The sequence below is a fragment of the Oryza glaberrima genome, chromosome 8, assembly GCF_000147395.1.
Source record: "Oryza glaberrima chromosome 8, OglaRS2, whole genome shotgun sequence".
Taxonomy (NCBI): Eukaryota; Viridiplantae; Streptophyta; class Magnoliopsida; order Poales; family Poaceae; genus Oryza; species Oryza glaberrima.
This window is the reverse complement of record NC_068333.1, coordinates 14266595-14280397: the sequence shown is the minus strand read 5'-3', so window position 1 is coordinate 14280397 and position 13803 is coordinate 14266595. Positions and strand designations below refer to the sequence as shown.

General features: G+C 39.0%; 1 protein-coding gene across 2 annotated transcripts; it reads right to left on the bottom strand.

Moving 5' to 3' along the window:
- Nucleotides 1-288: 288 nt before the first annotated feature.
- Nucleotides 289-4464, bottom strand: LOC127781325 (pirin-like protein). 2 transcript variants are annotated; one of them, XM_052308265.1, is made up of 7 exons: nt 4206-4464; nt 3918-4093; nt 3113-3151; nt 2909-2937; nt 2662-2724; nt 1213-1316; nt 289-1092 (listed from the first exon to the last, which is right to left on the bottom strand). In XM_052308265.1, exons 1-7 carry the CDS (start codon nt 4337-4339, stop codon nt 582-584), a joined length of 1056 nt encoding a protein of 351 aa, XP_052164225.1. In that variant the 5' UTR covers nt 4340-4464; the 3' UTR covers nt 289-581. The 2 variants fall into 2 exon arrangements, with proteins under 2 accessions (XP_052164225.1, XP_052164224.1); XM_052308264.1 differs by having other exon boundaries at nt 290-1092; nt 3918-4096.
- Between the last annotated feature and the right edge of the window lie 9339 nt (nt 4465-13803).

Sequence of the window (13803 nt, the reverse complement as noted above, 5' to 3'; positions counted from 1 at the left end):
TTTAATCCTATTCACAATCGGCAGGTTTATCGCCTAGTTTTTCATCAAACTGATATACATTATGTTCTGCATTTAACAAGACACTACAAAGGATATACCATGGAGAGAACAAACTAGCTCTGTTTTCTAAAATGGCATTTTGGCACAAAGGCATGTTTGACGTTCCATGGAAACATAAACAAGATGACCACCCAGAACAACAAAAAGAAAAAAAAAACACTTCGTTCTCCATTTGTATTTTATACAATGAAATTCAGATTAGCAATGTAGCAGCTGAAGTAGCTATTCTGCAAGATGATTCAATGGCATAAATTTGATTCTCACACAAGATGACCACCCATAAATTTGATCAGTAAGTTTTAACATCGTTTCAAACACAAAAATTGAACGAAATTCAATATTCGCATAAGGTTATTTTACAGGAGTTTCACACGGCACACCTAATCCTCCATTTTATCTTACATCAACTTTGCAACGAAATTCCCTAAAATTCCTATCCTCCCGCGCAAACGCAGCGTTCACCTGCGACCTGGATGAGCTGATGACACCATGGTCACCGGCCTCGCCGTCGCCGGTGACCATCAGTGCGCTGCGGCGGCGGTGGCAACGTGGTCGGAGCTCCAGCCGGCGGCCATCTCGAAGCCGTTGCGGCGGTTCCGGTAGTCGTCCCTGGCCTGCTCCACCTCCTCCCGGGTGTTCATCACGAACGGCCCGTCCTTCACCACGGCCTCGCCGTGCGGCCGCGCCGCCACCAGCAGGAACCTCGCCGCGGAGCGCTCCGTCGCCCGCGCGGCCACGCCGTCGCCTCCGCCGCCGAACACGACGCAGGTGTGCGCGCCCGCCGCCGCGGCCTCGTCCCCGAAGACGGCCTCGCCGTCGATGACGTACGAGCACGCGCTCCACCCGGGCGGGACGGGCGCGCGCAGACGCGCGCCGGGCCGCATGGCGACGTCGAGGCAGAGCGCCGGGGTGCGCGTCTGGAGCGGCGAGCGCGCGCCCAGGGCCTCGCCGGCGATCACCTTGACGGACACGCCGTCGCGCTCCACGGCGGGGATGTCGTGGCTCGCCAGCTCCTGGTACCTCGGCTCCACCCTGCACGCACGCACGCATCATGGCCACGGCACGGCACGGCACAGCGAGTGGTCAGCAACTGTTACGTAGTAGCCGCCATTGCTGCGGCTGATGAGAGAGGCACAGGAAGAAGAAGAGTACATTTTGTCCTTGGAGGAGAGGTTGATCCAGAGGTTGATGCCCCTCTGGACGCCATGGCCGCCGGGCATCTCCGCGTGCACCACGCCGCGCCCCGCCGTCATCCACTGCCAACGACAACCATGCATACACCAAGTTAGCTCTCTTTACCGGGCTGAGTTCGGGAGGCAAGTTACATGGAAAACAAAGCAAGTGATCAGAGCGAGATTAATTAATTATTAAACTAAAAAAATTGAAAAATAGATTAATATGATTTTTAAAGCAATTTTTTTTAATATTTTTTTTGAAAAGACATACATTTAACATTTTAAAAAATATGCACAGAAAACAATGGAGGTAAGTTGCGAAAGAAGAGGGAAGAACATAACCAATATTCCCTCTGTTCCTTTCCAATTAATCTGCACATGAATTCGTTTGATCAATTTATTTTAAAAATGACCCCTACTGTTTGTTGTCAAAAATCCTTTTGTGGTTATCAAAAGTAACAAGCAAAGTTGCATCTCATGCACTGCAAAATGCACAGAAAATAGTCTTATAGTCAATCAAAAGGTATCCAGTGGAAGTTTAAGTTCAGGTCGCATTCGGAATGGAAGAGTTTTAGAGGACTTCTCCTGTAAGATTCCTACGTTTCAAAGAGCCATAAATAATTTCCAGGTGTATAAATCTCAAACTACTTGGAGTAGAACTCCAGCTTTATCCCCTAGAACAATCAAACATAGTGTTCTTTCTTATTTGTTCGATAGTAACCTTTTGTTCCTTTTTCTTCGGCGTGACGGCAATATGCAATGGTTGTGTATATTCCAGATGAATAGATGCCACGAGTTGTACTTCACTATTAAAAAAAGTAGATAGCATCATTTTGCATGTTTAGAGTACCTACTCCACTAGTGATCACACGCTGACACTATGTCATAGTCATTTCAAGTTTTCAGAAAGTAAATACAATTAACTCAGTTTTCAGACAAGTCGTTCTCGAGGAATTAATGTCTTTAATAAGTACTACCCCTACATCTCTGTACCCGATTATATTACTCTTTCAAATTATTATTGTCGTTATATCTTTTGTCATAGTTCAAACACCTGTATCAGCTTTAGCCATTAATATATATTTCTAAAAATTCGTCTAGCTATTATAACTACAAGTGAATTATATATTATGAAAGTCTTTTTTATGGTGAATCTAAAAAATAAACTTATGATGTTAAATTATATGAACTTTTAGAAAGTAAATGTCAATGATATAAATGTTTGGCTTTAGATAAAGTTAGAACGACAAGTAATTTGAAATGGAGAAGTAATTACTTGAAGAACAGTACTATAACACTATTCATAGTTGTTGTTAGGCTGTTAATTTCAACGAAAATAAGGAAAAAGGAAAACCGGGACAAGTTATAAAGGATATTGCTCTGAGTAGTCCAACTCTAAGTTTAATGGTACAGTTGGAGACCTAACCTGAACATCTCCTGTGTTGATGGTGCCCTTGTGGCCTGAAAAGTCATGGTAACTGAAGCCTCCCTGAAAACAACAAATTAAAATTAGTTAAGAACAACAGTTAATTTGTCACTAAATATTCTTTTAGAAAGAATGAGATGGAATTGTGTGACAGATTAAATATATTCTTGGTGGTTTTCCTATTACAACTGATACGCCAATACTACAATATTGTTGATGGAAATGAATCAAACTGTTAATTAGTTACCTCGAGCATGTAGGTAACATTCTCGAATCCTGAAGGAACAGGTGCCACATACAAAATGGAAGAAAACTGTAAGATCAGAATTCAGGAATAATATATAATAACTATACTTTATTAAAACTTAAGCTAAATTAATTGTTCATGAGATTAGCGTGTAAATATAAAACTATGCACAGCTGTATCAACGGGGATTAAGAAATCACAAACCTCTGTGGGGATGATCATGGAAGCCGGCTGGTGGAGAAACTGTAAAATAGAAACAGAAAGGGAACGTTAAGAAGGTGTGAATACTCTGTTGAATAATCATATAAGAGCTAGTTGGTGACCTGAAGGGACATTACACGATACTCAACATATATCCGTTTGGAAACCATTTTTCTTGATCACTGGTTACTCCAACTAATTAATTCGTGTGCCCACATAATATCCTCCGTTGGTGAACTCAAAATAAAAATTACTTATAGTCTAATTTTTGAGTTATATGATGATTAATATGATATAAAATAGCTAGAAATAGACAAGCTACCTGGTGTCTAAGGACATTGGGTAGTTACATGTAGGAACGTCATTGATACTCCATCTCATTTTTAATAGATGACGCTGTTAACTTTTGACTGAAATTTGAACATTTGTCTTATTCAGTTATTCAAAAATTTACTACAACCATTAAAAAAAGTCATTCTTGAATTCCGTTAATGATAAAACAAATAACAACATAATAAATGATACTGAATCATTTTTTAAAAAAAAATAAGATGATCAAACATCATAAAAAAGTTAATGACATCACTTACTTAAAAGAACAGGTATTAGTATGTGCTCAATGCTATAAAACCGTCCAGCCGTTTAATTAATCCAAAAATCCTCATCTTGTAAGGGACAGTTTTATTTTTTGGGATTCAGTTAAAGACGTTTTCAACTTTTGTACACTAGAGGGGAAGAGATGGAGGCGAGATGAGCGAGAGAAGAGAAGAGGCAGATGATGGTAGATGGGTGGTGGTACAGTACGTACACTCGAACTCGTCGAGGGAGATGAAAGGATCGAGGCTGTCGAGCTCCTTCCTCCCGATGCCCCTCCTCACCGCGAACCCCTCGCCGACCACCCGCCGCTCGCACTCCAGCGTCCGCGCCACCGCCCGCGGCCTCCTCACCGTCCTCCCGCCGCCGGCGACGACGTCCCCCTCGCAGCTGCTGCATGCGGCCAGGATCGATCAGAAAAACCATGAAGAATTCAAGCAAACTCAAACGAGGAGAAATTAAAGATCTCGATCGAGACACAGTACACTGAACGATGCTGTACCTTTTGTCGGCGGCGGCGGTCACCGGCGTGTGGTTGGCGACGACGAAGACGTCGATGGTGGTCTCCGGCGCCGGCGCCGCCGCGGCGGCCATTGGCGGTGGAGGGAAGGAGGAGATGCAGGCGGCGGCAGACATGGCCGGCAATGGTGGCGATGTGTGGGTAATATAATGGTGTTGGTGCGGATGATGGAATGAATTCGCTCGCCCTCGTCGACTCTTATATATACGCTAAGCTAGCTGCTAGCCCGACGAAGACGACGACTAGTTCAGCACAGCTCCATCATTTCTATTCTTTTTCTTTTATATATAAAAACTACGAATCCGAAGCGCGGGAAAGGAACAGGTGTGAACGCTAAGGCGGGGAGGGTGGGCCCACCGCCAACCCTATGCGGATTAGTAAATGGCGATAGTGTGAACGGGGGCGGCCGTGGATCCCCACACTCCGTATCTCGTCATGACGTCACCCCTTGCATGCATGCATGCATGATGTTGGTCGATCACGGCCGCCGGCCGACCCTAATCCACTTGGCCATCTCATGTCTCATGTCTCCCTTCCTTTCTTTCTTTCTTTTTCATTTTTTTGAGAATATATCTCATGTCTCCCTCAACAGCCATTTCTTACCATGAAGGTTGTTGACATGGGTTTGTCATAAAAGGATTTATGTAACTCACATGTGTGGAGGAGAGGAACTTGTAGGATCGAAACACAGGAACTAAGCCAACCAGAGGAGGGTGTGAATGGTTGGTATACCCAAAATCCAAACTTTTTGCGGAATTAAAAGTTACCCTCAAATTCGACGGATCACGGTCCGACCGAAGGTGAAGCGCTGGTCTGACCGTCTAGAAGCCGTCGGTCTAATCGGTATATATCACCCGGTCTAATCACCAAAACCTGTCGCCGTCTCCTGTTGCTGTCACCGGTCTGACCGCCATTGCTCCGCCGGTCTGACCGCCGAGATGCCGCCGGTCTGACCGGTCCCGACAAAAACAGTAACCCTGTTCATCACCTGAAATTCAATCATCTCCAAAACTACTTTACCAATAATCTCCAAATATCAAAACCAATAATCTCTAATGCCAATTGTTCATCACAGAATAATAATAAAAAACATTTTGATTCTACAAAAGTATAGAGAAAACTAACGACATATTCTCTTCCCCGTTTTAGGTTGTTTTCTAAAAAAATTAATCAAGTTTATAGAAAAACATTGTAACATTTCTAACACAAAACAAACCTACTGTCAGAATTAAATTATTCAGTTATTATAATATTTTTTGTACTTGATGAAACAAAGAAAATCAAACCGTCTTGAAATATGAAACCAAAACGAGAGTAGTTAGCATACTCCCTCCATACTCGTAAAGGAAGTCGTTTTGGACAGCGACACAGTCTGCAAAACACAACTTAATTTGACTTCTTGTTTCTATAAAAATATTTATTGAAAAGTGATATATGTATACTTTTATGAAAGTATTTTTCAAGACAAATCTATTCATATATTTTTACATTTTCAAACTCAACAACTTAAGAGTTATTCATGATTTATATTTTCAAGGTTTGATTTAAACATTGTTCTAAATGATTTTCTTTACGAGGGAGTACTTTTTAAGATAGCTGGAGTCTTTTCTTTTATATATGGAACATGTCCACCAGCATCTGCCCGGCCATACACGTACGAGTTACGACGTTGCTCGTATTTTCCTTTCACACATCAGATAAATGTATGATATCTGCTCGACAGGCTGCTCGTATTTTCTTTGAGAGTTTAAATCCAGGTACTCCAATTTTTACACAATATAAGGATTTTTGGATACTAATTCCAATACACGGAAATCTAACACATTTAAAGTATTCAAATTTTGTACATAATATAAGCATTTTTTATACTAATTCCATCACATGGAAATCTAAGCATTCCAACATATCAGATGGTTGGAGTGAAATGCAAGCGATTTAAAAATTAACCAATAAGATAGCTGAAAAGGAAAAAAAATAAAACAATATATAAATGTTTATATTATTTCAAACAACTCAGAAATAATCATATGTAGAAATGGAGTAGCATAAATTTGTACATTTTCAAATATGGTAGTATGTTCAATCATTAAAGTGCGTGCATGCTTGTGTGCTACTTCTTCCTTAGAAAAAAACTAATTCTGAGTTTGAATCTCGACATAATAAAGTTTTTTTAGGCGGAGGAAGTACATGATATCAGGACTTTAATCTTATTTAGATGTGTGTTATGACATACTTATATGGATGTCCGCGCGTGTAAGTAGGTGTATTATTTGAAATATATATGGTGCGTACTCGGAATGAAGCTAGTTTTTTTTTCGATAATAAAATTGAATCCAGCGCTACCTCGATCTACCATGTCGATCGAAGCAAAAAAAAAGAAGCAACAAATAGCTAGCTCGCACGTGCGATATAGGAGTAAGTTTTATAGTGACCGAGCCAGCTAGTGTGAACAGCCGGGTCTCAGTGTTCCTTGGTTACTTGTTTGCTAGCTGCTGGCACTGTACGTTTGTGGAAGGCTGCACGTCACACACACTTGCAAGTGGTGTCAGACAGATCGTCCTACGTGGCAAATAAACCAACCGGTTCTGCTGGCCATCATCTTGCTTCAATGCTTCCTTTTTCATCCGCACGGATAATACAATTCACATCCGCTCCACTACGGCAACTACCTGTGTGGCGTCACTAATTATTCTAAGTTTCTAACAGTCACATATATATACATATAGTGGTGACCAAGAATTATCGAAGTGTACAATATGTACTAAGGCTTTTTCGGTAGAAGAGTTTGAGAACCTCTCTCTAGTGCGTATGGAAAACGGGATCGATTATTAACATATGATTAAATAAGTATGTTATTTTAAAAAATAGATTAATATGATTTTTTACCGCAACTTTCTTATAGATTTTTAAAAATATACACACCATTTAGCAGTTCGGAAAGCATACACGTGAAAAAAAAACAGAGGTTGGAAACTTGATATTAGAACACAACCTAATTATCTACTCCCTCCATCCCAAAATATAAGATCCTAGAACACGATGGGACATTTCCTAGTACCAGATTCGTTGTACTAGGAAATATCCCATCCAGTACTAGATTTTTATATTTTGGGACGAAGGGAGTAATTATTAACTTAGGGCATCCACAATGTGTGCAAAAAGTAGTCCATAAGCAATACAATATTTCATTCAGCTACCTATCAACATTGTAGAACTAGTCCATAACAAAGAAATAACAAAAGCTACCCATAAGCATATGGGCTGCCCATAGAGAATAAAATATGTTATTTGTCTCTACTTCCTCTTTCCTCCTAATACTATTTGATATCTATATACATTGTGAAGGTTATAATAGTTAAAGCTCATATATGTGGGTCCCATCTATATAGACTAGTTTTACTATATACATTGGTGTTGTCCTTATAATCCCTCCATCTAATTTTGATAGTCATATTTCCAAATATGAAAAATTTATTTTTGATAGGCATATTTCAATCCAACAACCTATCTTCTTAATGACTTTCTCGGATTTAATGCGTGACTCTCCATTCTTCCACACAAGATTGGCTACATGGGCATCGAGAAATGTAAATATTAATGAATCGCTTGTTTACGAGGAATAACTAGTAGCATATTTAAATGGATGATAAGTACAATTACTTATCCTTGGTCTGTGTGCCAAGATGAAATATGATTATCAAAAGTAGATGGAGGGAGTACTACCTCTGTCCCAAAATAAATGCAGTCGTGGGTATCCGTCTCCAACGTTTGATTGTTCGTCTTATTTGAAAAATTTATAAAAGATTAAAAAAAATAGTCACACATAAAGTGTTATTCATGTTTTATCATTTAAATAAATAGTCACACATAAAGTGTTATTCATGTTTTATCATTTAATAACAACAAAAAATATTAATCATAAAAATATTCAAATAAGATGAACGATCGAACGTTGGACATAAATAGTGCAAAACCGCATTTATTTTGGGATAGAGGGAGTACTAGTTAGCATGATATAATTAATTTAGTTAGCTATGATCCAGTGACCCCGAGGAACAAAATGTTGATACACCACTATTAATACATAAGGGAAAAATATAAGGTCATCCACAATTTGTACAAAAAGTACCATAGTTCAATCTAAACTTAGTTGCAAAAGTATAAGGACATCCACAATATTGCATAAAAAGTACCTCAAGCAATAAAGTAATATTTTTTCTACCTTTATACATTGGGAGAGAAGCAAATGAGAGAATATTGCTATGACGAACCTTAAACTTAAAGCTAGACCATAAAAAAAAATTAAGCCTTTGCAACATATTGCTCTTTTAATCCTGCTAAATAGAGTTCCCTTTTCTTAGTGAGCCCTAACTTAAGATCAAAAGAAAACCATATACATTATATAATGTGCTATACATAAAAGAATATAGGACTATGGGTCCCATCTTATATTGCTATAATATCTCTAAGCATTAAGAATATATATATGGACAATATCCAGCTTGCATGACGGATCTCGACGTTCATACAAATTTTTACCTCAGTGTTTTGGTATGTTATCTTGTCATCTTAATATTTGGCACTTTCAGTTTTTTATGCTGTAAGCATTGTAGTATTAATTAATAATAAGCTGTAACTGTGGAAGCAAAGGCTGTGATTTTTCATTATCTTAAAGAATCAAACTACCGGTGACACGGTTAGCTGCCAATGTCATCGAAGTACACTAGTACTAGTAGTACTGCTTGGCTTTATTCTTGGTTCCAGACAACTGTTAAATAACATTCGACAGAAAATGAAGAGAATTTCTTATATATTTTGAAACACCCTATCTGCTTTAAGCTATGACGGCGACGGGAATCGGGACTGGGGGGAGAGGAAAAGATGTATTAGGATTGGATGTTGTTGCACGAATCTCAAAGCAGTCCTACAGTCCTGAATTCACAGGATTTTAGAGGTATTTTTGGTCAAATGCTAACATGGCATTCAAACTAATAAATTAGACCTGTTTTGCGGCTTAACTAAGGTCAATTTAACTGAATGTTAGTTCAAAGCGAAAAAACCCATAAAAATGAGCCAAGAGCTGTTTGAACAGAATTTCCGTCTTGTTCCTATATTTGCATTGAATCTGCACCAACCATTTGCTTCCTTGGGGACAACCCAATGTCTTTAGGAAAAGAGAGCACGAAAGATATGCCTCTTTTCAGCCTTTTTATTTTGAGAACTTAACAACTTTCTTTTGTTGGATCTCTATAACCAGCACGCTAAGCTCTGTTCCAGTGTGAACGACTCTTCAATGAGCCATGTAGGACAAACTCAATCATGCGATTAGTTAATTATTGGCAAATATCTAATCTCAATAAGGTCAAGCAAAGCACATGTACTCTTCCAAGATATGTATATAAAAAAAAATCAATGACGTGTATATATACATCTTGGCTATCAGTTATCTAGGAATCCACACAGAAAAGGAAGAAAGAATTGCACGTACAAACAGATCAGAAATCCATATCATCTAAGCTGATCTTTGGTGTGTGAACCTGATTCTTGTCATGCCACAATTTTTCTATATATGCTGTGCTGGACTACGAAATTCAGGTGTGTTATCGTACCGTCTCCTTCACTCATCAAACCAAGCTAATCAAAACCAAAGAAACAACCATTTCTCGAGTATTTGGACGCAAAACGCACACTTTAAAACTGTTGGAATTGAAAGTTCCAAATGCACCGAAAGTATGGGTAGAACACAAGACACGGAAGCTCTTGCCTTCTTTTTCTTTAAAAAAAACCCCCGAGGATTTAATAAGTTCTGATCTAGGATTAGCACTTTGCGTGCCTACGATATGAATTTTTGTTTTTGAAAGTTCCCTAGCTATGAGATGAACATTTGCTATTTTGTTAGCTACGGATTAATATTAAGGGCCTGTTTGGCACAGCTCCAGCTCCAGCTCCACCCTTCCTGAAGTTAGAGCTCAGCCAAACAGTTTCAGCTCCACTAAAACTGGGAGTAGAGCTGGGTGGAGCTCTCTCACAAAATGAACTAGAGTTGTGGAGCTAGGTTTAGACAGCTCCACAACTCCACTCTAGACCCAACTCCTGGAGTTAAATTTAGGAGCTGAAGCTGTACCAAACAAGCCCTTAAAGCTCGGCTGTCAGTACCTTTCACTGTCTGAACGCTCGGCTCAAGAATTTCAGCTTTGCGTTAATTACTCTACGTGCAGATCGAAGAGATCATAGAAAAACATTGACAGTTGCATCACATCTTGGTATGTATGATTCCACTTGAGATATAGTACTAGTTTGGTTGATTTCAGGTCAACTATCGTAATTAGATTTGATGTGCCTCCAAACTCGACGGAAAGCCTTACTCTCTGTTTGGGGAGGTTGTTGTAACTGTAGTTTCTCTTGAAATTTACAGCTCAGCTTTTCATCCGAAATCTAAAAATATGATGGTATAGAATCTAAAACGTAAACTAGAAGCCAACAGTTGAAAAACTCAGTTTATCCAAATTCTGATTAGTTTCTTCTCGAAATCTTCAGCTCCCTCAAACATGGTCTAAGTCAGATCCTTGTGTCATGAATTTGTGGTGGTCTAGACTCTAGGATGTTTTTCTTACTTTAACACATTACCTGCTTTTAATTTTTTGCGATAATACATTACCTACTTTTTTTCGATAATATGTTCATAAATCGCCAGTAGACTTGCTAGTGTTTATAAACTGTCGGTAATTGTTGGAAGGTAATTTTTCAAGAATTTTGCAGGGAAAGATAAATGTAGGAATTTCTCCAAAGTTTGTAATTAAAACCACTTTTTTAGCAAACACCTACTCCCTCCGCCCCCCGCTCCCCCCCCTAAAAAAAAGACCTAGTACTGAATATAAGAATATGATACATTCTAGTACAATAAATATGGATAGAGGTATGTCTATATTCGTATCATTAGGATGTATTATATCTAGTATTAGATTGATTTTTATAGGAGGGGGAAGTAAGTTGAAAGCATTGTAAGTCTAGGGAGTATGTCCATTGTTTTTTATTATTTGTCTTGAAGTTAACAATGTCTGCTAGGCGTGCAATTTATGATATACAATTAACCTCTCTAGGTGCTAGCTTCAAGTGTGTGTGTGTGAACACAAACACACAATTTGTGCAAAAAGTCACTGTACCGTATGAACTCAAAACCATGGAACTTGTATATCAATCACTCAAAATTTGACTCTTCCGTGTGACGGTGGCACAGGTTGATTGTGCCGTACCGACTAGGCGAGGTAGAATAGCACTGACACGATCGCGATGCAATGGTTGGTTTCTCTCATTTCTATATTAGAAAACACAATTCGGCTGACCTGTCAGGAAGATGTCACATTGGCAATTGGCAAGTGCTAGTTTCAAATTGGAGGCGCCTCCAATCCATTTTGTCTTGATGGTCCATGCATGTATGATGGCCATACAAATGTGTTGGAACCGGTTCTCATAGCTTTAGGCTGTGGGTGCACTAATCTTTCCCCTCTCCTCTCCAAACTTACTTCTCTAATTTTTTACGTGCACGCTTTCCAAACTATTAAACGGTGTGTTTTTTAGAAAATTTCTATGTGAAAGTTGCTTTAAAAATCATATTAATTTATTTTTTAAAATAGATTAGCTAATTCTTAAATTAATCGTGTGCTAATGAGTTACTCCGTTTCACATGGGTAGGGATTAGTCCCAACACCAACGAAAGAAGACAGCCTAATAAGCGAAGCATTGCCTTCGGAAAGTATGAGCCTTGGATAAAGATACAATGGCCTACTCCCTCGGATTTTTAAATTAATAGATGACACAACATTCATCTTAAAAATAATTTTAATATGTAAAACTGTAAGTCATACTAAAAGGTTTTTAATAAAAACCAAGTCAGAACAAAATAAATAATAAACACGTAACTTTTTAGTAATAAAACATATGAGCAAACGTATGCCAAAAAATAATAGCATCATCTGTTAAAAATCGGAGGAAGAACAACATTCATCCGTGATGCCGAGGCCGAAAAAAAATGCATAAACCTTTCCGACACTAAGTAGAAATTCTCACTATAGGGGCATATTTGGTTTCTTTCGCTTAATCACCAATCTAGTATATAGCTTATTCATGTTTGGTTTTCCTTGCCTAACCTTGGCGGAATCTGCCGCAGTAGAGAAAGCAGACATAAATTATACTCCTCCGTGAGTGTACATATGGTTTGATGGTTGTGAAAACGAAAGGGAGAAAAGAACCGGAAAAGGTTCAGGCCGTTTTGGGGACAGTTCACACGCACGCAGGGCCAGCAGCCACAGCCACCAATTCAATCTGCATGAACAAATCCAGGAGTTAAAAAGGAAAGGTGAGTAGCAGTAGCAGTAGCAGGTAGCTGAGGGTAGGCAACGTGCGATGCACTACACTCACATCATCTCATCATGGTTGGTTGGAGCAGAACAGTTTGCCGGTGGTTCGGCTCAAATCGATCCCTTATTCGCTTGGCTGCTTGCTTTCATGGTGGCTGGCTGGCTCATCAAGCCCCCGTCCCCATTGTGCCGGTCGCCGTCGATCGGGTTTATGTTATTTCAGGACGAAGAAAAAAACATTTCAGCATCAAAATTTCAGGCAAAGATTGAATATGTCATAATTTAGCGTTGGAACGAATTTGTAGCAAGTTTGAACCAAAAATTTTAAAAAGATGGAGCTTATGCGAGAAGACCGGTTCAATCTTCTTTATGGTTTGAGTGGCAGTATGAGTGTGATCCAACCGATAAACCTTAAATCCGATTTCAATTGTTGTAGATCCCGTGTTTTTTTTTTTTTGCTTGGATCCGAGGTTTTCTTGAGTTCTGATTGATTTCTAAACTTACTGGAATGTACAAAAGCTCTGGTTTTACTAGAGCAATCCTTTTTATATGGACTATGACCAGCTTAATTGGAAACAATCAACAACAACCAGAATTTCACACGATTAACCTTTTGAACGATGTTTTTCATGTTCCATCTAGTTTTGTCCCTACTTCATCCATATTTATCGATTTGCGCTATAAACGTTCATCTTTATCATGAGAGCGCGGATTACTTTGTAGGTTTCAAAACCTACCTTTCTGCTCACGAGATGGGTGTGTTATTCTTATCCCAATTTATCAAAGGGGTGTTTGGGTGGGAGGGACTAAATTTCAGGAATTTGTAAATTTTTGGCACCGACTATGTGTTTGTGAAAACCGTATTATGATAGGTTCAGATTTAGGCCCTGTTTAGATGGGACTAAAACACTTTTAAGTCCCTATCACATCGGATGTTTGGATATTAATTATAAATATTAAACGTAGACTAATAATAAAACCCATCCATAATCTTGGACTAATTCGCGAGACGAATCTATTGAGCCTAATTAATACATGATTAGCCTATGTGATGCTACAGTAAACATTCTCTAATTATGGATTAATTAGGTTTAAAAAATTTGTCTCGCGAATTAGCTTTTATTTATGTAATTAGTTTTGTAAGTAGTCTATATTTAATACTCTAAATTAGTGTCTAAATACAGGGACTTAACTTTAGTTTGTTCATGGGGAAGAGGGCGGGA

What these genes read in the sequence shown, in the direction of transcription:
- LOC127781325 (XM_052308264.1), bottom strand. Translation starts at nt 4,339, where the DNA reads ATGTCTGCCGCCGCCTGCATCTCCTCCTTCCCTCCACCGCCAATGGCC. An exon ending in ATGTTACCTACATGCTCGAG is followed by an intron (nt 2,725 to 2,908) that starts GTAACTAATTAA and finishes TGTTGTTTTCAG; the next exon opens with GGAGGCTTCAGTTACCATGA. An exon ending in CTCTCCTCCAAGGACAAAAT is followed by an intron (nt 1,093 to 1,212) that starts GTACTCTTCTTC and finishes GCGTGCGTGCAG; the next exon opens with GGTGGAGCCGAGGTACCAGG.